The sequence below is a fragment of the Talpa europaea genome (genome assembly GCF_964194135.1).
Source record: "Talpa europaea genome assembly, chromosome: 8".
Classification (NCBI taxonomy): domain Eukaryota; kingdom Metazoa; phylum Chordata; class Mammalia; order Eulipotyphla; family Talpidae; genus Talpa; species Talpa europaea.
Genome location: NC_140075.1, coordinates 52,015,530 through 52,041,048, shown reverse-complemented (window position 1 = coordinate 52,041,048; position 25,519 = coordinate 52,015,530). Strand labels below are relative to the sequence as shown.

The following is a 25,519-nucleotide window of genomic DNA, read 5'->3' as shown; positions in this document are numbered from 1 at the left end:
AAAAATAAATAATTCACCAGCTTTGTACTACATTAGTAGCAAATCACTCATGACAAACCTCACACCCTATTGTGTTATGTTGGTTTGTCATGCACAACACTGCAGTAAGAGCACCTGGTCTAAAATACACAGGTTGTTTTGCACATACCCAAAATTGTTTTTTAAAATCCCTGCAGCTTTGGACAAAGTCTTTCAGGGCTCCTTTTCTCTCCCTTTTGTTTAGAAGACCAGGTATGACCCAGCAATTTCACTCACTAGATTCTTTTCAGCGACGTTGGTCTCTGCATTTAAAACACACACACACACACACTATCACTTTCTTCCACCCAAGACATCCCTCCTCCCAAGACAGAGTCACTGGCTCTTGAGTCACAGATGCAAACCTGTCTGACAGAACCTCCCAGTCCAGTTCATGCCTTCTCCCTCTCCTCTGCCCCTTTTTATCCTGCCCCCTCAATCTGCAGGCCACCAGCCCCTAAGTTGGAGATCCTCAAAGACACCCACTCTTCTCAGAGGTGCATGGCCCCCATGACTCCCTATATGTAACATGAAGGAGACTGGTCTTTCCTCTACCCGTAATTTACAACACTTGTATGCCATAAAAAAAGTTAGTTTGAAGTGTTCTCTAACCAACTTAATTACCACGAGCCTCCTTCTGAAGATCGTTCCAGCTAGTTGAATATTAATCTGCAATTCAAAGAGTCCCCAGGCACAGATTGCACCATCTCGTACACGCAAGTAATTAAGACCGTAAGTAGACAGATTCCAAAGAACCAGGAATTTTCTCCCAGAACATAAGAGCAAAGAGCTTCTACAAACTTAAGGTTATGTTGCTGTCCTTTTCACCAGTGACCTAGCTCACCTGGCAGGCCAGGCTGGGACAGGAACCCAGGTTTTGCTGTTTTGTGGATTCTAGAACAGAATATAGTATTAGATAGAGGCAGGATAATGTAGTAGAAAGAACACTAAACTGGGAGTTCGGGGCCTGGTGTATAGACCCTGTGACTCTTACCTTGGGCAAATCACTGTATAGAGCATCCTCCTCTATAAAAGAAGAGAGTTAAACCAGACCAAAATCCCCCGTGGGGTGTGGGGAGGGGGAGTGGAAAGGGTAGTGATCTTGTGCATATGCATACAAGTTTATGTGTGTGTAAGTTGTCACAAGTATTAGTGTGGCTATTATTTGAGGGTAAACTTTGCATAAGCTTCATGCTAATAATGACACGTGTTAACTCTGTCATCAGTGTGAGGAGATAGCTGGCAGAAGTGCCTGGTGACTCACCTGTGCTGACCCATGAGCCTTCCTAAGTTGGCTTGCTCAGTGCTGGCACCTTAGACCCTTCAGCAGTATCTCACTCAGGCAGGCCAGCAGTGACTCAGAGCTGAATTGTCTTCCTAATGGCAGTGCGGCTGGAGAGGAAGAATTCACACCAGGATAACAGAAAGAATGTGGTGAGGAGCACCCCCTGAGGTGACGGAGAAAGAGGAGATTGTGTTTGCCACGCAGGGCTGAAGCAGCAGGCTGGAGTTGAACTGCTTCCCAGGGAAAACATGGGGGCCCCTCTCCCATTGTGTGTCCACATGCGCAGGCTCCTCTTTCTTGGAGATGGGACAGGCTGCCAGTGGGGAGTTGTCCTCGGCTCTGTTCCAGCTCTGGAGCCCACTTCTCTGTGCTTATTGCACTGGCCTTTACAAAAGGCGTTTATATACAGGTTATTTAATGTCATTCAGATATCTTATTCCTGAGTTACAGACTGGAACAAAAAGCAGAATGACAACAGCAATTAATTTTCCTGTCGAGAATGCCAGCAGCAGAAAGAAAGCCAAACCAGAGCCAGGGAGCTCAGCAGAACACCAAAATTTTGAATTCACAGCCCAGAGTCTCTGTCTTGAGATGGGTCCACCATTTATAAATCATGCCTGCTTTGGGGTTCACCTACATGTGGGGAAGAAAGAGACAAAGGGGAAAGGAATGTCTCTTTCCTTTCTGGCCCTTGATTCTTGGCCCTGCCAATCAGAGATGAAATGGAAATAAAAGTTGTTGGCTGGGCCACACCTTATCTCCCTCAGAGAGTACTAGGCCAACATTGCATCAGCTCTGTGTGCACATAGAACTCAACTGCGGAGAACCTCAGTGCTTGAGTTGAAGGGCATTTAGCTACAAGGGACCAAGTCCAAGCTTCATTTTAGTTATGTGGACATTGAGGCAGAACTGCCTGCAGTGATGCAGTTAAATAGTGAGCCCCAGTCTCTTGACTTGGGAGCCTCTTAACTGTCCGCACCTCTGCTCTACCCCATCCTGCCGTCCCACCCAAAAAGGATGTGGGTTTGTGGTTATTCTCCTTATCCTTATTCAACTTATAGTCTCCATTTTGCAGATGATGAATACCAAGACTCAGAAAGATTATATACCAATCATGGATAGTGACAGATTAGCAAGTTCTTTGTCATCAAAGACTTCATTTTACTCTTGTAACCATCCTGGTGGGTAGATTTTAACATATCTTTTTTCATCAGAGTGTTGTAAATGTGAAGTGACTTTCCCAAGGTCACATAACTAGCCAGTGGTAAGTTGGGCTTGAACTCAGATGCTCTCCACTCTGTGAACAGATTGGTAGCAAAGCCAGGACTAGAATGTGGGCCCTGACACTCAGCCCTCCAACTGTTTATACTATCCCAGAAGGCCTCATTTCCTTATCCAGTAAAAATGCCCCTCAGCCCAATGAGTTTGAATGACACCACACCATCCTTTCCACTTTAGAGATGCTTCACTGCCCACCTCCATTCTAAAATTCTGTGATGCTTGCAAATGTCACCAGGCACCATCTGAAAACGTTTTCATTTACCCACAAGGAAGTCAACTGGACAGTTTTCCTCAAAACTTCTCAAGAGTTCTTCAGCTCACTCAGTCCCCCACCCACATACACAAGGCTTAGTATCTTCTTTGCTTCTCATTCAAGATAGTTCCACTTCATATTTCATACATTGGAATCATATTACCAATTAATAGTTGTATTGCACTTAAATAGTTTTCACAAGCATGTTTTCAAGCATTCTGTCACCTGGTGCAATTATCTCCACTTGACAGATGAAGAATTAGAGGCTCACTGAGTGAGCCTATTATGATTGATGCAGCTTGAGTGATGCAGTCTGTCAGGGACTGAGCTGGAACTCAATACTGAGCTGCCAGCATACCTTCAACATAAGGTTAGGAAAGAGCAAAGACTAGCAGAAGATGGGAATGGGAGAAAAGATTTCAGGAGAGCAAGTACCAGAAACCCCCTCCAATAGGACTTCTTCCTGTCATTTTGAACACCTGAATGTTCTAGAAATTGGAGCATTAACTTGCATCTTAGAGGGATACGAATTGTGCTTTTCATGGTCTGTGTTCAGAAGTGTGTGTTTGGAGTTCAGCACCAAGGACAGATCACCCTGGCCCAACAGCTCTGGGCTTCCTAAAACCTGAGAATTAGCGGGGTATTCTGAAGTCCTACCTTTACCCACTGTAGGAACCACTTCCACAATATTTATAACTTATCTGGCCTCTGCATGAATGTCCCAAATTTAGGTTTTTCCATGATTTTCGCTTGGAGAAACTTTCCCAAGAGTTCATCAGTTAACTCAATTCCTTCCCCACCCCCTCACATACATACACACATTCTTACTACCTTCTTTGTTTCCCATTAGGGATAATTCCACTTCATACTTACATGTTACCAATTAATATTTGTATTGCACTTAAGTTGTTTTCACAAGCCTGTTTTCAAGCAGAGAAACATGTCTCCTATTGCAAACAGGTCATGGAGATGGTTACTGTTGAGAAGAGGATACCAAATTCTTTTTAAAATAAAATATTTGTGACATATAGAAAATATAGTGAAAATAATATTAAAAATGTGCCACCCAGATAGAAATAATATTAATTTTCACTGTATGCGCCTCAGATCGTTTTTAGGAAAATGAAAGTTATAAAAATATTTGAAGTCCCCTTTGAGTTCTTCCTGATCAAAGTTTTCTCCCTCCCTCTCTCCCCAAAAGCCATATGAATGTTTGTTAAGATCCTTCAGTGCAGAAAGTACTGTCACAGCCAAAAGGGTTCCTGGATACCTCCTTTTCCAACCTCCTCTTTTAGCAGATGAGAAACCAAGACCTTGGGGATGACTTGACTGAGGACTGCAGGAGTGTCCTATGCCCTTTCCTGGCTATTGTCTTTAGTTTCATCCAATCTTTGATATGAGATGCAACATTTATTAGTACATCCACTTTACAGGTCATGGATTGTTCATCTACCCTTTTAGCTTTCCACCTGAAACACCCAGGGAAATCCTAGTTGGAAGAATTTCTTGGTTCACCCAGCTTTCCATAAGAGAATTTTGAGGCATGGTAAAGATAACAGAATACTAAGAGAAATTAAATGCACTTGCCTTATGAGGGTCTAGAATGGGATTGAGCAGAGAAGGACTCTGGGTGATGGAGCAGGTGAATAGTTTTGGCAAAGTATGAGACACTTGGAAGCAGGGTCTGTTGGAAACATGGGTACCTGGAGGGACAATGGGAAGACTGGGTCTGTGTATGGAGGACTTTGAATGCCAGGCCTCCCTGCATCTGGACTTGAGCCTCAGTGCACTGTGGAGCCATGGAAGGGCTGCATGCAGAGCAGTGACCTCATCAAATTGGTCATCTGGAAAGATCACTTGGAGAGAAAGGAGGTGGGTGAAGAGGCTAGCCCAAACTGCTAGCTGCTCCCTCTTAGTGCTGTTTGGTTTTTTGGCAGATAATAATAACTCCCAGACTCTCATATCTTATTCTGGGACAGCTTCTCTTCCCCACCCTCTATTCCGTTACTCCCAGGGATAGAAAATTTGTCTTCATGAGATGTGAGAAAAACATGGCAAATAAGGAAAATCTCCATAACTCACCCTCACATGGCAAGGAAAAAGCAAACAAAGGGAAGTATTTTACACTCTTCATTTCAGGTTTGCATCTGAAATTCAGCTTGGATGTTGTAGTAGAAGCTACCCTTGGTCTCTGGAAAACTTATCTAGGCTCACTATTGCCCCTAGTTCATAGTGTGACCTTGAACTAGTCATTTTCCCTTTCTGGGCCCCTGTTTCTTGTGAAAGGAGAGAACTGGACTAGGTGATTGTTAAGGCATCTGCATATCTAATACCTTGAACTTAAGTCCTTCTCTTCACCTTCTATGAAGTCGTCTATGAGATTCTTAATTCCTGAGGTCTGAAAATAGTCTGCTCAGCTCTGGTTCTTCATAATCATAACTGCTACAATTTATTGCCCATTTATTGTCATATGCTTGGCACTATATAATCACATTTAATTATTACAGCCACTCTACCGGATAGATGCCATTATTTTCATTTTGCAGATGGGGAAATAGGCACAGAGTTTAAGTAACTTGTCCAAGGCCACCCAACAGAACCACAATTTGAACCCAGGTCTGTTGACCTCCACACTATGCTCTCAATTCTTATGCCCAGCTTCAAAGTCAGGCCCAGGCCAGGTCCCTTTCCGTTAGTAGCCCTTTCCAAGTTCATCTTGTTCTACATCAAGCTATGAAGGAAAAACTTGTCTGGGCCTCTCATGCGCTTTTTTTTTGAGTGACCAAACCCCACCTTCCCCTGGAGAGCTCTGCTGAAGAGCTGGCCTCCTGTTTGCTCATTTTAATAAGATCTTTCTGTCTCCCAAGCCTGAGTGATGACAGGTAGCCAGCTAGAACTAACTATAGCGTTAACTTTGCCTTGAAATCCTCCACAAGCTCCCCAGCTGGAGACAGTTTGAACCACGAGCTCATTAAGCAACAGAGGCCTGTCTCCCCACTGCCTCAATGCAGGCAAGAAAACCCGTAATATAACTGCTTTTCCACTGAGTTGAAAAGACCCATACACACTCAGTCCCAAACAACTTGCTTTCAGCACCTGGTCCTCTCCTCCCTCCCAGTATTCAATTAGCTGCCAATTAGGCATCAAGGTTCCCCAGTCCCCTCCCTGACCCACAACAGGAGAAGACCACAGAGCTCTCAGCCCAGGTTTAAAGACATTTTGATTGTGCACCTGAGTTTATTCTTCTCCCTTCACTGGAGCCTGGCTGCTTTTGAAGGTGAAATGCTTTAAAAGGAAAAGAAAAGAAACCACACACACTGGGGAGGCCCACTGGGAACCCCTTTGTTTCAAACATCCAGTCAGACAGCATCCTTGCCGATCTCCCACACATCTCCCAGAACATCCGGAGCATCCACCTTACCTCGTCCTCCACCCGAGCCCCTTTAGGTCCTAACCATTGAGGAGAGGGAGATGTGAGAAAAAGACATAGAAGGAAAAGGGGGTGAGAGAGGGGAAAGAAGCAGCAAAAATCAGACGGAAATAAGAGAGAGGAGAGACATTGGGGAAAGCAACTGCTAAGCCTCCTACCCTCCCAGAGTGAGACTGAGTATAGAGCAAGGACCACCTGCCAATCGGATTCTTGGTAGTGACAGCGTTCTCGACTGGGCTTTCAGTGCTGGGGCATGGGGTCTGATGGGGTCCCAATCATTCCTCTCTCCTCTTTTATACCAACCAGTCGGGGCTGCTAGGTACAAATGTTCAGTTTGTGCACTGCAAAGAGCAGGCCCAGAGAAACTTTTGTGGGGCAGCCCGTGTGAGTAGCTGCAGGGACTCCAGCCCTGCCAGCAGTCCGAGTACAGACCACCCACACACACTGCCTGGAGGCTGCTCTCCAACCTTGCTCTTCCTAGATGTACCCAAGTTCCCTTCTCGTGTGAGTTCTCTGTAGCCAGGTTTTTGTCACCAGCCCATCTCTCACCCAGACACAGAGAACCTGGAGACACTGCACCCAGACTCTCCTACCCCTGGCCTCCCTGCACACCTGTGATGATCTTCCTGCCTCCGTGCTTTGCTTATGCTGTTCTCGCAAGCCGTCCCCCACTCCTTTCCCTTATGCCTAAATCCTCTGCAGGCCAAGCATGTTCCACTTCCTCCCCAGGGGCTGCTCCCCTTCTGCATCCTTCAGCATCACAGTGTGCCATCCCCCTCCCTAGGGTTTTAGCTCCTTGACTTCTAGTGTGCCTTCTCCCTTGTTTTGTTTTTTTTTTTCAAATATCATTGTGCCACCCTCATCTCCACCCCAGGTTGTGAAGACCTCAGCACAGAAGGCGTGCCATCTTTTTTATCCCTAGCTCCTCTAACCATTTCTTATATCAAGTTTGTTCATGAATCATTCATTGATGATTCATCAATGTCGAGTGCTGAATACGTATCAGACATCATGTTAGGTAGAAAAAAACAGACATGGTTCCTGCAGCACATGCTCTTGTTCCCAGATTGCACAGTGCTCGCCCCTGCACACTCAAGGTTGCCTGCAGCAAACACCTGCCACTCAGGGGCACAATGCACAGAGAGTGAAAGGCCATCCCAGCAGCCTTCCACCAGGGGAAGCCCAAGGGGCTGAAGAGTAAATGCCCTAGCTTCCTTGCCCCTTGACTAGGGAAACTCTTGATTGCGCACTGTTCTTGTCTCCCAGAGGTTTGGGTGGATTAACTCCAGTTTCACTTTCTCCACTTCCCTCAGGGTCTGCTTCTGGGGAAGCCCAAACACATCATACCCTGGAAGAACCAGCAGCCAGGTCATCATGATAATGACTGGATTCATCCAGTTCATAATTCAAGCTACCTGATGGGCTTACCCTTGCACTAACAGGCTTTGGTCGATGACCTTGCTTGCTTGCTTATGTATGTATGTATGTATGTATGTATGTCCGTCTGTCCATACTTTCTCGAATGGTTCATTGATAGTGTTGAAAGGCCCAAAAGAATTCTATGTGTCAGACAGGAAAGTTAAGCCTCCAGTGGTCAAGTTGCTTACCCAAGGTCACATAAGTGGTAAGAGGCAGAGATGGGATTCAAACCCAGGTTTATGTGATTCCCTGGTCTGATGGGTAAGCATCTACCTCAATACAAGTTAAAAGACAGTGGTAGGCATGAGAATTTAGGATGAGGTAGGAAAACAGATTCCTGAAAGTGTCTCTAAGGAGGAAGCGTTTAATCTGAGTTTTAATGGATAAAGGGGTGGGGAACTTTAGGAAATGGAGAAGCCCCTTCCTTGTGTGGCATCTGCAGGACCCTTAGGAGTGTGATCCCCCCACATATACATGGAGAACAAGGATAGGAACTTTGGAGGAGGCTAATTAAGCCCTTCAGACAGAATGAAGGGCCACTTTTGCTACATTAAGCTCATTAGATTTCCTCTGAAGTCCTGGGCCCCTGAGAGCTCAAGGGACATTTCAGGAGCATAAAATGTATCTCTGTTGCTTAATAAAGCCACTGGCTGCTGCCTGCTGTGGACCACGCCTGTGATCATCAGAAATTCCAAGGGTCATTAACCCCATCCCATTTGCTCGTGTGTTCTTCCTCTCCGGGTAGCTGGACAGTCATCTCCTGCAGCGGCCCTGGCCTTCTCCGCACACCCAAGTCTCTCGCGGTTCTTAGCTGCACCTGAGTCCCACCACCACTGAGCCCGGCATGCTCACTTTTCCAACTTCTAGCAAATGTAGCACCCACATTTAGTAATGGGTGAGACAGCTTTCAGGCGTCACTACTTGGCACCCAGAGACATAAAATAAAGGGAACTATATTTAGCCAGACTCTGCCGCTCCTAGAGGGGGCTCCGTAACTTACGAGATCTCAGCTTGTGTACAACTGTCAGCACATTTTCTGAATCACCTGGATGCCAACTCTGAGCTGCTCCAACTGATTCTCACCCCCCACTCCCTAGCTCCCCCTCCCCAGCTGTCTCTTTCCTGGCAAGGGGAGCAAGGGAGAGCATCTCACTGACACCGGGCACCACTATGAGAAAATCTGAGGAGTGGAAGGGCACACACTGTCTCTTTCTGACTCCTTCTAAGCCAGGAGGTCATGGCCCATGCAGGATGATGAGACAGGAACCTGTCCCTCCTGCTCCAGGGCTGCAAGTCCTGCCCACAGGCAAGTCCTGCTTTAGTCTTTTCAAGTCACAACAGAACCTTGTGAGAGTTTCCCGTTGCTCTAAAATCAACTCCCAGCTCCTTGTGTGGTCACATGTGATCTGGACCATCTCCTTCCTGTGAAGCCATTTCTCTCATTTTCTCTTGCAGTGTTCTGGCTATGCTGCCCAACCTCCTCCCTCCATGATCCTGCCAGGCATTTCCCCACCTCGGATCAATGGCCTGTGTACTGACTTCTACCTGGAAGGCTCTTGCCTCCTCCTCAACTCTCAGCTCTCTGTATAGCTGTCACCTTCCCAGGGAGGTCTTCCTTGACCTCCTAATTGAAGGGAAGCCCCTCATAGTTTCTATCAAGCTCTTATCTGCACCTTAACATTCTTACTACAACTTGTAATTTTACATTATCTTCATTTGTTCACACATTTGACAAATATTTATTGAGCATATACTCTATGCCAGACTCTCTAAGTGCTAGGGATCCATCAGTGACTAAAAGATAGCTGCTGCCCTCATCCAGCTGACATCTAGAAGGAGTCTCCTACAATAAACCAAAAGTTGAAAATGATCACATAATGTCAGAAGTTCTAAAGAGAAACAATTAGGCTGGGGGATAGGGAGAGAACTTAAAAAGGGAGACCCAAGAGGGCTCTGAGAGGGTGCCCTTTGAGAAAAGGCAAGTAAGTCCTTTATTTGCTTGTTCATTCTGATCTGCTGAACTGTTAGCTCCAGGAAGATACCAGGATGCTTTACTCCCCCACTGGACCCCAGTACTGGGCACCTAGTAGGCACCCCAATACCTTGATGTAGGGAATGAACAAATGAACAGCTATCCAGCAGCAGCAGCAGCACCACCACCACCACCACCACCACCACCACCACCACCCCTACCCCTCTCCTCCCCTCGCTACAATGGAAGAAGCTTTCCTTGGCTTCATCCTGAGCAGGTACCAGGAGCAGCTGGTCCCCATCCTCTGATGGTAACTCTCAGTAGACGAGAAGGCCATTTGTCACTTGCCTGAGGGCCCCCTCTCTCCAGGGAACCAGAGGTCCTCATCCAGCAGTGATGGATAGGGTGTCCTCTGACTGGCAGACCCAGCGAGAAGCTGCTCTCAGAGTCCCTGTCTGCTCAGGGACAAATGGATTATGACACAAATGCTGCAAATAGCAAGACAGAGTTGAGCAGGAGACTCCAAAGAGATAGGGCTTCCTGCTGATTGGTGGATGTTATGTTGAAGACCTGCGCACCACCCCACTGGGAAGCAGTGCTCTGGAGAATGGTGGGTAGGAGCAGAGCCTGAAGAGCTGGAGTTATGAGTCTCCTCACATGGTCTTGAGTAAGCAACTGCCTTTTCTGGGCCTCAGTCTATCCATCGGCAATGGGAATGCCAAGCTTTGCTTTGGTGATCTGTAAGCACAGAAGTGCTTTGGAAGGTCAAAGGTATTCTGCAGATAAGCAGACTAGTCCAAATGGCAATTTAATTATAAGGACTTGGAAAAATAGTTGTATAAAGTGAGGCAGATGTACATGTATTGTGTTTTATTTGGAAATTCTATTTATGCCTATGATTCAATGGGCATCTGCGAACAAAAATGCAGAGCACACACAGGAACACAGGAGCTCTAAGACTGAACACTTTGCTTCTTCCTTTGGCTTTGCTATTCTCCACATCCGAGTCTTTACCTCAAATAATTCCTCAAGGCAATTCAGAGAGCTCAGTATTAGGGAGGAGTATTAGGGATGATCTAGTGCTGTCCTTTTATTTTATAGTGGGGAAACTGAGGTCCGAGAAATGGATACAGTTCACCTAAGGTAGCACAGAAAGTCCACAGAGGGGCCTGGATAAGACGTCCAGAGTCCATCACTCCAAGATGTGGCCAGAGGCAGAGGTAGATGGAGGACAGAGGTTTTCCCGTGACTCCAGCAACATCTAGGGGCCTCCTTGGACAAGGTGTTGCCTCTCTGTGCCTCAGTTTCCTCGTTTGAAATGGAGATGATAGGGTTGTTGGGAGGGTTCAGTCACATCCTACCTACAAAGACAGAGGCTCATCTATAATAGGGATTATTGCACATTAGCTATCACTGTGGAGAGAGCCAGCAGCACCCACTAGCCACACAGCCACTCTGACTGTGGGGTCCTGCTCTGCCAGTTAGTGTGCATTTTTAATATCGTCCTTGGTTATATCCATCATGTCCTAGTCCTTGAGGCAGCACAGCAACTTCTGGACATCCACAGGACTTCCCAAAGGAGCTGAAAGAACAGAGACAAGATCCCCAGTAAAACCTCCTGTGGACCTGTCTTGGTGTCTCCCTGAGCTCTGTCTAGCCCGGTGCTATTCGAAGAGTGGTATGTGGATCCAAATCCAGGAGTGGTCACTAGTCAGTGATGAGATAAGAAACAGAGAGTAAACATTTAGAAACTCGCGCTATTTTGAACTTACTGTGACTGCTAAGCATGTGGCTGGCCTAACTGTGTGGGTGTTGTCAGTGTGGTGGTGAGTGCCATGTGGTGCCAACTGCATGCCACTCATGCGCAGTTAGGACCATGTGTCTGTGATGGATTCGAAAACAAACAAAACAAAAATGCTCCTTCCCCATAGAGTTTGAGAAACAGTGCCCTAGCCTTCCCTCAGTAAAACTCCCCAGGCCTCTGAGGGGAGGTGGGGGCTGTGTGCTCTCCTCCTCCCTAATTGCTCCCCACCCCCTGAATTCTCCACACTTTTGCAGTCACTCTATTCAGGCTGTCTTCCCCTGCTTTCCCACTTGTAGAAATCCTATGTCTCCTAGATCCTAGATCCTAAATCAAACCCCATTGCTTCCACAAGGCCTTCCTAGGCAGTTTAGTCCCTTTCCCACGGTACCCCTACCTCATTGCACTTTCACCTCTGGAAAATACATCTTCCAGTATGTAGGACCCATGCCTTCCCATGGCTCCCACTTAGGCCTGATTGTCATCATTCTTGAGGACAGACAAGGCTCTCCCACCCTTTTTAAGCTAGTCTGGACCTTACATCCAGTCAGTTCTTAACAAATGTCGGCCAAGTTGATTCAGATACAGGTACTCGACCCAGGTACTACCTTTGGCAAAAGAAAAGGTAGCTCAGGGTCTCCCTGGTGGCGCAGCGGTTGAGCGCTGGGTTGCGAAGCTGCCCGCAGCCTCCGCAGCTCCGGTTCGATTCCCGGCTGCTCCCCGGCCACTGGAGGAGGGTCCCACATGGCGCGCAGACCTCTCCTGCCGCCCGCTGCTCCCCTCGGCAGTGTGCTTCGGTCCTTCTGCCTGCTCTGCTCCCCGCTGTGGCTCTGGTGAATTCTCTCACCCTCCCGCGCTTCTGACTGAACCCAGTGCTTGTATAAATAAATAAATAAATCTTAAAAAAAAAAAAAAAGTAATTAAAAAAAAAAAAAAAAGAAAAGGTAGCTCAGATTTGAGTCCCTTTCACTGGGACAATCATGGTATAAACCCTGCAGGACAATCAGAGGAACTGGTGTGTCTGCTACTAGAACAACCTTGCCAGGCCTCTGGGGTTGGGTATTAACTCCCAAGATGAGTGGCTGGGGTGGAGGGCCCCAGGACCACCTGGCCCCTGGCCCACAACCTTCACCTGACTGATTGCAGCATGACTCGCCAGGCTGCCCTGGCCCAAATCACCTCAGCTTACTTGACCTCTCCCTAGTGCCAGTTCTGCTGATGAGCTGCCGCAGCAGCCACCACACAACCCCCAGCCCCTGGCTTCCTCTGTTCCTCCTCCCACCTGATGAGAAGGGCCCCAGCTCAGCCACAAACAGGGCAATAGGTTAACAGGCTTAGTTTAGAAATGTCCAGTGGGTCCCCACGGGAGCCAGGCTTCTACAGACTCCACTTTCATTGCTTTTTTGGCTTCCTGTGAGCTTTGACTGGGGTGCCAGACAGAAAGTTCCTGAAATATCAAGACCCTGAGGACCCCTTTACTGCTTCCCCACGAGCATCTGTGGAATTGCTGGGCCCTGAAGTGGCTGCTCAGTGAAGGAGCAGATGAAGAAGTTACATTACAGCAAGAAACTCCTCTGGTAGCCCTAAGGACGAACTGTCTGACTGGGAGAGGAATTAAATGAAGACTTTTAAAAATAGAAAGGTTATTAGAATTTAGGCTTTTATCCCTCTTCCCTTTTGGCTATTTAATCCTTTGTCTTTATGTGAGAACCCAGTAGAAAACTCAGCAGCTCTGAAGCTGTGGAATTGGGGGGTCCGGGTCCCCAACAAAACATGGGGTTCTTTGGACTCCATGGGTCACAGCCTGACCCCTGCTTCTGGGCTAAACCTGACTCTATCAAATCTCCTGACAGAGCCAGAGAGGAAGGGCTCACTGTTCTAGAAAAGCCCAAGGGAAGTGCTGTGAAGGGAAAGAATAGGCAAGGTCATAGAATGGGCTTGCGCATCAAGGGGGGCGGACTCGGACCCCATAACCTTCCCAAATCCTTTCCCACTCCCACATGAGCTCATTTTCCTTGGAGCCCACATCTAGGGGTCCCACTCCCACAGTGAGAAGCTTTACCAAATTCCCTTTGATCCCCAACCCCACTTCCCATCCGCAGCCTGGGGGCCACTCGGGAGCTTTGAAAGGGAGGTGAGAGGTGGCCATGCTGGGGAAGGTGCAGCTCTCAGCGGAGGCCCCCTGGTGGGTCTGTGGTGTCTTTGCCAGCTGCCTTTGAACAGCCCTTCCAAAGGGTAATTCCTTTGTGCACAGACATGATTTATGAGGCTTTCTAGGCAAATTGTGGAGATAAATGGTCTTTGGGGCTGGGAAGCTTCAAAGGCAGTGATGCAGGCAGATCAGAGGGAGCTGGGCCTCATTAAAAGTCTGTGGTGGCAAGCAGGGGTAGAAAGAGGGCTTTGAGCGAACTAAGGACAGACTAGCTCTGGCCAGGCCTAGGGTCCATTTGGGCAACCCCCAGCTTGCCTCTCTGGTGGACCTCAATGACCCCAGTGCAGATGTTTCTCAGGCAGAAGTGCTGAGGTTGTCGAGATCATTGTCCAGAGACAGATGCTGCAACTGAAGGCAGAGGCTCTAGGAGCAGAGGAAGTTGGTACATGAGTTCCAACTTGGACTCTGGAAGGGCAGGGATAGACAGTGGGGACATACCTGCAGGGAGCCCGTGTTGTCCAAAACCAGCCTCTCCAGTAGGAATGGCCTCAAGACCTTGAGGGGTTCAGAAGTCTCAGCCTTTCCTGTCTCCAATTAATGACCTGGACAGGACCCTTCCCTCTCTGGATCTCCATATCCTCTTTCTACAGAGAAAGTACTGGAACTGGAAGGTCCCAGCTCTGCCCCCATGCCATGGTTTGAGACCCTGTTGTCCCCATTTGAGAAACAGGTCAGAGATGACACTGTGAGGTCATGGGCAAGTCACCCAACCAAACCTGATCTTGATTCTTTCCTCTGTAAAATAGGGGTACCTACAGCTACCCCAAGGAGGCATTGAATGGAGCAAGTTAGACCCTGTCAATTACCTAATGACTAAATATCTGTCATCTGCCCATGCAATATTGCAGCTTTCTACATCCAGAGCAGTTCCTGTGACTTTCACATCTCTTCTCTTGAAAGCAGGTACACCCCCCCAAAACACCCCCCCACACACAGACCCTTCCTAATCTGGCTTCCAGTTATGCTAATTGCCACTCAGATAGTAACAGATAACTGGGGTATTAATGGCTGCTAACGTCTCATGATGTGACTGAGACCCCACATACACACACCTACACAAACATGGGATGGTGTGTGTTTTAATATGGATTCCCACAGACTGAGGCATGGAGCTCTGACAGTGGAATGCCAAGCAGACTCGGCGTTATCTTGAAGCAGTGCTGCTTTCCAGATGCATCCATCCATAGAGAGATGCAGGGCTCTAATAAAAGGGTATTACTGGGTCTCCCCATTTCTCCCTCACTTTGATGGCATGAAGTCTGGTTAAAATGGACTTGGTAGTCTGGAACTGTAGTAGAGCCTGTGGTGCTGAAGATGAGGAAGGTAATGAGCTGAGTCAATGACTTTGCTCAGGGCATTTTTTTTTTTTTTTTGTATAGAGGCATGCTTTATTTATTTGTTTGCTGGTCTGTTTGTTTTTTGTTTATACATGCACTGGGCACAGTCAGAAGCGCGGGAGGGTGAGAGAATTCACCAGAGCCAGAGCGGGGAGCAGAGCAGGCAGAAGGACCGAAGTACACTGCTGAGGGGAGCAGCGGGCGGCAGGAGAGGTCCGCGCGCCACGTGGGACCCTCCTCCGGTGGCCGGGGAGCAGCCGGGGATCGAACCGGCGCAGCAGAGGCCGCGGGCAGCCTCGCAACCCAGCGCTCAACCGCCGCGCCACCGGGGAGGCCCGCTCAGGGCATTTTAATGTACCCATAGCTTTGTTTCCGCCTCCTGGCCTGCTACCCCTAGACCCTGTCAGCAACCACATCTCCTGACCCCTGACCTGACAGAGGGCTGCTCTCCCCAGTTGTAGCTGCTTCAGCAGTAGCTTGCCAACACCCTTCCAGTTCTGATGGATCAAAGTTTCCCATTTGCTTATCTATTTCTCAGCCTCTAGAACAGAGTGGGTACTCAGTGACTGTTTGGCAGGTAAATATATGAGCTTAACATCCCACAAGCTGGTGTGGGGCAGAAAGGGACCTAGAGAGACATGGCCAGCTAGTCTCAAATCTGGCTCTCCAGTGCTCTTGCTGTGTGGCCACAGGCAAGTCAGTCAGCTTCTCTGGGTTAGTTTTCTGACCTATAAATATGGGGGTTACACAGGATGTCTTCTAAAACCGAGGAGTAAGAAAGTCAATCTCTGTCTCTGAACTCTGCCTTTTACAATCAGCATTGATTTTGCCCCCAAGAGGACATTAGTCAATATTTGGAGACATTTTAGTTGTCACAATCATGAGGAGAGTGTGTTACTGGCATCTAGTGGGTAGAGGCCAGGGATGCTGCTAACCATTCTACAGTGTCACGAGACAGCCCCACACAGAGAATTTTCTGGCCTGAAATATCGATTGTTGGAGGCCGTTTGTCAACTGGGTGTTTTGGTGGTAGGAAGGCTATGGTGATGACACATGATGCAGGGGGCAATCCGAGATTGTCAAAACACTAACAAAGATGTAAAACATGATACGTCAGTTAAAAAAGAAAAAAGATATATACACAAACTAAAAAGAAAAAGAAAAAGAAAATCAATTGTACCAAGATTGAGAAATCCTGACCTGGTTATTTTATGTGTCTGAATTTCAGTTTCTCAGTTGGAAAATGCGAAAACAATCCCACCTCATATGGTTTGCTTCAAATCGTCTTTGAACAAAGAAAAGTGTGAGGGTTCGTAAAAAAGGATTCAATGAAATAACCCAGGCGAGAATGCCTCAGTTCATACTGGGCATCCAGAGTTAGATTTTGAAGCTTGTATCTGCAACTCCACCTCTGCCCCAGAAGACTAAGGGAAGGTGGGGGTGAAGCTACTTCCCACGGAGCACTGAGTCCCCGCCTCCCCAGGAAGGGGCATAGAGATAGTGTGGTTAAATAACAGGGAGTAAGTAACAAGTATAATAAATAGATCACTAAGAGCTAATGATATATCGTTATAATCCTGTGCTGTCAGCATCTTCTAGACTTAGGGACTGTGTCAGGAGATTTGGGTTTTAATCTACAGCATCTTGGTCTATTAATATTTAATTCCAGCAATCTAAGTGGTAGAAAGATAGGGAACTGAGCGATGGCTCAGCTCAGAGCCTGGGTACCCACCTCGCATTTTTCTTTTCCACATAAGGACAAATACACCTCCCACCCCTGTTCTTTCTGGCCTGATGGAGACATTGTGCTACAGAGCATAGATTCATACCTATCGGGGATGGACCGGCATCTATTATTGATGGTGTTTTCCCCCAAAATTTAATTTAATTTTTATATTTTTCCCTTTTTAATTGAAGTAACATTGCATTACAAGATTAAGTTTCTGGTGTGCATCATACCTACTGATGTTTCTTAGTGAGGAGAATAGTCTTGTCCCCCTGACCCCCATGCCTCTTGGTGGGGAAGGGGTGATCTACACCAATCAAGAATTACTGATCCAAGTCTCATTTTACAGACATGAAAGCAGAGTCCCAGAGAGGAGAGGGACAATGCAAGATCACACGACACTGCCCATGGCCTGCCTTCCCAGGCTCCCTCAGAACTGTAGCTGGAAGAGGGTAGAGGACCCAGCCCCCAAGATTCCCTGGGCTTTTATTGGGGCAAGTCAGTTGACAAATGGCCTAGCTCTCTGGGAAGTCACTTTATTTATCAGCTGGATTGGTTCTGGGTGGCGGCTGCTCCATCTCTGCTTCCATGCCTGCTGCTGTGTAAACTTAGGAACAGTGCCCTGGCTTGTCAGCAAACCCTGCTCCTTGGGGTGGGCAGGGACACAAGGACTGTGGGGAGCAGACTCAGAGCCATGGCCACTCCTGAGAAGTATTCTGATGGCATCAAGACTTTCCATTGCTGTGGGGAAGAGAGTGGGCTGGGGCCTCTGCCCAGGCTCTAGTGCTGGTGGGGGGAACTCAGGGTTGAAGGATTCCAGGTTAGCGTCTATCACTTGACCTTAGGCCACTCCTCTTAGTCGATGAATGGAGGCCGTTCATCCCTCCAGCCCCACATAGGCCCAGCATCCTCCTGCCAGTCTCTCTGAGAGGAACCAGCAGATCTCCGAAATTTCTCACCTGCTAAACTTTTTAAAAGGACCTATACTTGGGGCCCATCCCCTCAGAGTAGTTAAATCAGAATGGGGGGTGAGATCCACACAAGAGTGCTTTTTTAAAATTTATTTATTTGTGCATACAAGAACTAGATGTAGGCCAGAGGTGCAGGAGGTGAGAGGATTCCTCAGAGACAGAGCGGGGAACAGAACAGGCAGATCTACTGAAATACACTGCTGAGGGGAGCAGCGGGCCAGACAGGAGAGATCTGCGCCATGTGGGTTAGCTCCCTGGCTGGGTATCAAACTCGAGTTGCAGTGGCTGGCTATAAATTAATAGCCCTGAGACTTTAACCCTAGCACCACCAAGGAGGCCCCAGAAAAGAGTGTTTTTAAGAACCTTTTAGAGTGATGCTATTGTGTAGTCAAAACTGAGAAGGGGTGAGTTGACCAACTTAAAGGAGCAGATCCAGCCACACCACACCTTTCTACCCTCACGCCCTCACTACTTTCCCAAAGAAGACACAGCCATTGGACACATCAGCCAAAACCAAATATAATTAGGATGGGGCATCTGTGACAGGAGAAAAAGTGTGTGAGGGGATGACATTCCAAGGCCAAATTGAAGAGAGTTTGTGATTATCTGTGGAAGAAGGCGAATTCCTGTTGTAATTTTAATGACGAGAGTTTTTATTCACCTTCAATAGGGCGGATAATTGACTCACTGCAGGTCCGCCTCATTTCTCTGTCATTGCTGGGGAATGAGGTGTTTTTAAGTGGATTTTCTAGATAACTGAAGCTTATCCTTGTGAACCCTAACTTTTTTTTTTTTCATTTAATCACTCTGGGGAGAAGTTTCTATGAAAGAGATTACACACTTCCCTGCTTCCTTAATCAGAATATTCTAAATTGAATGTAGCCTCTTCCTGTCAATTTGTATATGAGGGGTGATTTGCCCCTATACTAATGACTCCAAGTAGCTTTTTTTAGTTTACAAATGTTTTCTCTTTATTTCTTGGTCCCCCATGGTGACATGGAGCTTTTGCTACATATTTTTAGGACCCCCCAAAAATATTCACACACACAGACACAAATGTATGCATGTGCATCTGTTAGAACATGACCAAGGGGTAACCAGGAACCCCCAAACTTGCATGCTTTAAAGGATTCTGGCCATCTATGTGCACATAGGCAAAACAGACACTTAGTGTGAAGGAATTTTAATACAATTAGTATGTATAGAGAGGGAAGAGAAGAGAGGGTATTTTTATCAAGAAATCACCCCAAATTACCCAACCCCTGTGGGCAAAGGCCCAGCCAAACAGGGTCTGCCCGAAATGGGGCTACTGAGGTCTGAAAACTTGCCACAAGTTTAAGGGAAACCACAAGAAAGAAGTTCTGAAGTATGTCCCAGAGTTTGGGACAAAAGAAGACATCACATCAAGATAAAGGCTGCTATTGTCAGCCTCCCCCATGCCTCTCACCCATGCATCCTTTCCAAGTGTCTTTACATGTCTTTCCCCCACATGTCTTCTGCCCTGCAGTACAAGGGTGCAAGTCGGGTTGCAGGAACAAGAGGAATCCCACCTTTCCTAGCCCACCTGCCTTCCATGTTCTATAACTTCAATCTGGCGCTCAGCTCCGCCCCTCATTAAATGGGGCAGAGAATGTGGCACTTCCCTTGACATATCTGTATGTGCACGCACATGCTAATCAGTGTTCTGGGAACCAGATTGTCAAGCTTAACAGAATCGTGATTATCTCTGCTCCTCTAATACCCTAAATTGCCCTTATTCGGCACTTGCATGGTATGCCATAAATGCTGTTCCAGCATCTCTATCCCCACAAGACTGTACACTCCCAAAGGGCAGGCCACTTTCTGGCACTGGCAGTACATGGTAATGTTTGTTGAACTGAGGTGCAGCTATGCGTCCTACTGGGTTTTTCTATGCCCGAGAGAATGGAGGTCACCCGATGGGCAGAATGTAACTGTATGCTCTATGGTGCACCTTGGACAACCTGACTTTGGGTGCCAACACTTTATTACAGAGGAAACAGCCCTAACAATGAGGAGAAGGAACCCTTTGTTCTAGTCCTGTGTGGTTCAGTGACAGAGAGCAAGTGGCTAGTCTCCATAGTGTCCCTGCCTTTGTGCTTGGCAATTGCCACCCTGTCCCCAAAGGTACCTCCTAGTCTCCTCAGAGTCATCAGTCAGAAAGTGTCCCATTTACCGGCAGTGGAACAAGCTGGAGTCAAAGCACTTGGACTTGCCCTTGACTATGACCTTGAGCAATCACTTAATCTATCTGACCCTTTATTTCCCCATCTAGAAAATGGAGAAATAATAGAAACTAACTCCAGGGTTGGCATAAGGATTAAATTTTAACAATGTCTGGAGAACTTCTAGCATGGTGTCTGGTACATAGTGAGCATTTAAAATGTGATTGTCATTGGTATTAAATTCAAGTCCCAACATATGCACATCAAACATGCAATTTGAACTACATGTACTTGGCAACAAAGGAAGATAGAGAAATGGTACAGTAGGTAATTCCGCTCATTTTTGCTGAGTGTATGTCCCAGAGAGAGGGTGAAGTGGGAGATACTGGGGAGCTGGTCCCCCATCATACCGTCCTGTGAGCCAATTTCTGTGTAAGTGGAGGTTGTAACTGGATTTGATTTTTTTTTTAAAGATTTATTTATTTATACAAGAACAGGGTTATAGGCCAGATATGCGGGAGGGTGAGAGGACTCACCAGAGACAGAGTGGGGTGCAGAACAGGCAGACTGACTGAAATACACTGCTGAGGGGAACAGTGGGCGAGACAGGAGAGGTCTGCTCACCATGTGGATATCTCCATGGCTGGCGGGGATCGAACTGGCACTGCAGAGGCTGCGGACAGCTTCACAGTGCTGTTCTTAACTGCCTGCACCACCAGGGAGGCCCTGGATTTGATTTTTACCTCACTGTAGTATCAGGTAGAAAATGCAAAATGAGGCTCACTGAAAACTTCAGCAGCTCAGTTTGTGTGTGTGAATGTTTGGGGCACAGATGAAGGAGGGATGAAACAAGACGGGGTGACTGGGATTCTGGACCCATGGTGGTTCCCTCTACTAAAGGATGAGGCCTGCACTCCATGACATTCACCACTTGACCCTGCTCAGCCAGTGGGAGTGCTTGCAATGGGCTTGATAAGACTGACAGTGATTCCCCCATCAACCTGTTTGTCCCCAAAGATCCCAGGTGCTGGGCATTTTTGAACCTGAGCTCTGCCATGCCCAGCACTCCAGAGCTACTGTCTCTTTACTCTTACTGTGCCTGCCCCAGTCATGCCTTCCCCGAGCCCACTCACCCACCCCTTTCCTCTCAGAATAACTAAAGCCTGGAATCACTTGAGCTGAAAAGTCTAATGATCACCCTCCCTTCAGCGGGCAGTATGGTGAGGAACCACTCCAGTTTGCCCAGGACTGAGGATTTCTTGGAATGAGGGACTTTCAGTGCTGAAACCAGGACTGTTGGTCACAGTGTTGGGCAGACAAGTGTGACAGCTTTTATAGTCACTTCACATGACTTCTAGGAAGTCTTGCTTGGCCTTCTCAGCTGGAAACAATCTTTCTCTCCACTGAACTTCTACATTATTTGTGCCTATCTGTCCATGCCTGAGCTCCACCCATGCACACACCCCCCACCATCCAGGAATTGAGTGAGACTGTAGTCTGAGGACGTTATGTTACTGTGTGTCCTATATGCACGAGCTGAGGGTCAGAGTAGTATGTGGCAGCAGGCGGGGTGACATACCTAGCACACTGCCTCATAGCCCCTTTTCACAGCTGGAGAGGAAATTTCTGCAAAGCTGGCTCTGATATCACTCTTTGAAACCGTTAATTACATATAAAGATCTTGAAGACTGTCTGTCACCTCCCAGGGAAATATTTCCTTTTCTTGCTCCGTCTGAAGCTGACTGCTTAGAAAATAATGAAATTGAACTGAAGATGAAGGAGCCAGGGGGAGGAGGCAATACTGAAAGGGAAAAGCAGCAGGTAGGAAGGGTGACCTGGAGATGGAGCCAAGGGAGGGCAGGAAGTTAAAACCTCTGTACTGGAGAGGGAGACGCAAGAGGAGAGAAAAGTAAAGTTTCTGGAAGAGACAGATAGAGGCATTGAAGATAAAGGGGAGCTGGACCAGACTGGCCTGAGGAAAGGGGGTAGGGTGGCAGGGAATTGTGGTTGCAGGCTGGAGAGAAAGGGCCTGTCTGAGAGGAACATTGACAACCTACCAAACAGAGTAAAGCCTGGGCCTCCCTCGTGGTGCAAGGGGTTAAGTACAGCACTATGAAGCTGATCACAGCCTCTGCAGCAAGAGTTCCATCCCTGGCCAGGGAGCAACCCACATGGCACAGCAGACCTCTCCTGTCTCGCCTACTGCTCCCCTCAGCAGTGTATTTCAGTCAATCTGCCTGTTCTGCTCCCCACTCCATCTCTGGTGAATCCTCTCACCTCCCCCACACCTCTGGCCTGTATCCCCGTTCTTATATGCACAAATAAATAAATCTTAAAAAAAAAAAAAAAGAGTAAAGCCTGTGGCTCCAGAATTTCAGGACAGGACAGAGGCTACAGAGGGGGAGCCATTGGTTGGAAGGGAATGGCCCCAACTGGGAGACAGAGTCACGAAACGTGTTGAGGAAACAAGCTTCTTCACTTATGTGATATCTGGGTGACTTAGTAAAGAGCTGATGGAGGTTAGGAGAGCCAGGCTTCCACCCACACAGCCCTTACTGCCTCCACTCCAGGGAAGAGTGATACAGAGGTGGGAAGTCCTCATGAGCCGAGATTCCAGGGTTCTCTGCCCCAGGGAGGGCCTTTGGGCCTCTTAGGCCTGACAGTCTCCTTTCTTGCAGGCTGCGACAGCGACCACTGGGGCCCCCATTGCAGCAACCGGTGCCAATGCCAGAACGGTGCCCTGTGCAACCCCATCACTGGTGCCTGCGTGTGTGCCGCCGGCTTCCGCGGCTGGCGCTGCGAGGAGCTCTGTACCCCTGGCACCCACGGCAAGGGCTGCCAGCTGCCGTGCCAGTGCCACCATGGTGCCAGCTGTGACCCCCGCACCGGCGAGTGCCTCTGCGCGCCCGGCTACACTGGCGTCTAGTGAGTAAAGGGATTACTGGGTATGGGGGGTGGGTTGGGTGCCGCTGCCCTCACCACAGCTGTGTGCCCCCCACCAGGCTCTAACACATAGGCAGGCTGGTAGGAGCAGAAGGAGGGTCCCCCATCCTCCTAGCTGTAAAATCTGCAGTCAGCCCATGTCCTGCAGAGGATAAGGGAGACCCTTCCTAGTCAAGGTCCAGGACCCCTCTTCTGGTCATAACCCAGAAGCCACTGCTCACATGGAGCCTGGCCCATCCAGGCTATTTGAGACAGAGGTGAGAGAGGCGCCTGGATAGATATCATGCAGAGACAGGAATTTTACTGTGCCTCTTCCTCTCCCCTACTTTCTCCCACCAGACCCCAAACACCCTCTCACTACAGTTCCCTGGAATCTGTAGTGACTGGGGACTTCCAAGGCTACTTAGCTAGCTGCATCCTCTCCGAGACAAGATTGATGTTCTCCTTCCTATCCTGTGGAAGGTGCTGGCTTCCCTACAGCCTGGATCCTGAAGTCACCCAAGACTCAGGCTGCAGACACATCCTTGACTGAGGGTGTTCCCTGCCCTGTCTGCCAGCTCCAGCTAGTGGCCAAGGCCAATGGACTAAGGCCAAGACCCCATGCAAATCCTTCCCCTCATCTCATCAGTGCCCACCTCACTCCACCCCCCACCCCATACATAAGCCTGTCATGGTAGCTGAGATTCTTCCAGAGCCTGGAGGGGGGTGCAGTGGAGAGGAGGCACAGGCCCAGATGCTCCTGCTCTCTGAATCCAGGGAGATTTCTGAAGGTTGCTCTGTGGTCACCTCTCACTGCCTTTGCTCATGCTGTCCCTTCTGCCTGTCCCTCCCTCCTAGTCTCCTGGTGAAACTAACTTCATCTTCCACACCCAAGTAAAATGTCTCCCTCTTAGGATTATGCTAAGTGAAATAAGTCAGAAGAAAAAGATAAATACTGGATGGTTTCACTTCTATGTGGAATATAGAGAAACCTAACAAAGGGTCAGACAAAGACAACTGATCACAGATCTAAGGCATCTAGGAGGGGAGGGACAGAGGAGGGGTGAATGCAAGTGGGTGAATGCAAGTGGGGGAAGTGGGCTCTGGTGGAGGACTGTGGGTGCTTTAGTGGTGAGAGAACTGCAATGACCACACCTGAGGAGAGAACACCTATACTATCAAAAAATGAACAAGTATGTAAGAAAAGGATACTTCATTTAAAAAATGAATTAAAAAATAAATAAAAAATATCTTTTTTTAATTTTTTTTATTTTTTTAAACAATATTTTCTTCCCCCTACCCCCTCGGGTTGAGTCCCCATAGAATTTCCTTCCCCAAGGCACCCATGCACCATCACCACAGTCCCCTATTCTCCTCCCTTCCTCCCTCTGGCCCCTCTCCTGCCTCCTCCCCTGCAGGATGTCTCTGTAAAAAATATCTTTATAGCAAAAAATAAAAAAGTCTCCCTCTTAGGGAAAGCTTCCTCAGCCTTCCCTCCCCAAAAATACACTGAAAGCACTTAAGTCATCTCACAAGTACCCACCCAGCACACAGTGTTCCTGTTTCTTCTATAGGAGCCCTGCTTCCCCCTCCTGTCAGGGAGCAGAACTGCACCTCAGCGGACCCTGTGCCTAAAATAGTTCACATTGACTGTGAACTCACTAAACTCCTAGGGAGTGCTGGGCCATTGGAACTGGCAGCGCTGTGGCCCTGCCATCTGCTCTGAGTGCTGCTGCTTCTAACCCCCTCTGCTTCCCCTTGCAGCTGTGAGGAGCTGTGCCCACCCGGGAGCCACGGGGCTCACTGTGAGCTGCGCTGCCCCTGCCAGAATGGGGGAACCTGCCACCACATCACCGGCGAGTGTGCCTGCCCCCCAGGCTGGACGGTAGGTGGCCCTGCAGAGTCTGGGTTGGGCGCCCCCACTCACACAAACTGTGGAGAGCCACAATCCTCTTCCACCCTTAATACCCTCCTTCTGGCTTATGTCATGGCCTCCTTAGATACTGGGGTGGTGCCACAGACACAGCTTTGAATCTCAGATCTGCCATCTAAGTGCTGTGTGCCATGAGGAAATTACTCTTCATGTGGCCCCTCAAGTGCAAAGTTGCTGAGCTTACTGAGCGGTTCTGTCTGTGGGCGTGGGTGTTACTTGAGCTGCAAAAATTCTTGGGCCAAATGATGCTGAAAGGACTGGTGTAAGGACAGGGGTAGGGGAGATCGCAGATTCCCAACTTCCACCAGCATTCACACACACAGACACGCATGCGCGCACACACACACTATATGGGCCCCCACATCTGTGTCAGGTGCTCCAAGTAATTTAAATATCAGGTGCTCCAAGTAATTCAGCCTTGAGTCCAGGTCTTGTGCCTGGGAAACACCATTTTGGGAGAGGGGGATGGGATTTATAACCTCACAGGCCTAAATGCAGGTCTTACACCTAATGTTGACCCTGAAAAAGTTCCACAGTTACTCTGGTCTCTGTTACCCCATCAGCAAAACTGACATAACCACAGTAAGCCCTGCCCTGCATGATTTCTCTGATGAGAGAAGGCTCAGATGAGACAGTGTATGTCAGCAATGCCTTGCAAACTCTGAAGTTCTCTACAACCGCTTGTTTTATTTATCCCTGGATGCCACAGACAATCAATAAGCCTCTTTTAAGCTACTGTGCTCCACCTGTCAGTGCCCCCCATTCCACCCCTGCAG

General features: G+C 48.2%; 1 protein-coding gene across 3 annotated transcripts in view; it reads left to right on the top strand.

The window, feature by feature from the left end:
• Nucleotides 1-25,519, top strand: part of MEGF11 (multiple EGF like domains 11) — a gene marked incomplete at both ends in the record, with an annotated part of 211,858 nt that overhangs the window by 115,007 nt on the left and 71,332 nt on the right. For all 3 annotated transcript variants that reach the window (XM_084239762.1, XM_084239761.1, XM_084239763.1), the window contains 2 exons: nucleotides 22,567-22,813; nucleotides 24,575-24,695. In XM_084239762.1, the coding sequence (XP_084095888.1) occupies nucleotides 22,567-22,813; nucleotides 24,575-24,695 (368 nt within the window). The remainder of the gene's footprint in view (nucleotides 1-22,566; nucleotides 22,814-24,574; nucleotides 24,696-25,519) is intronic.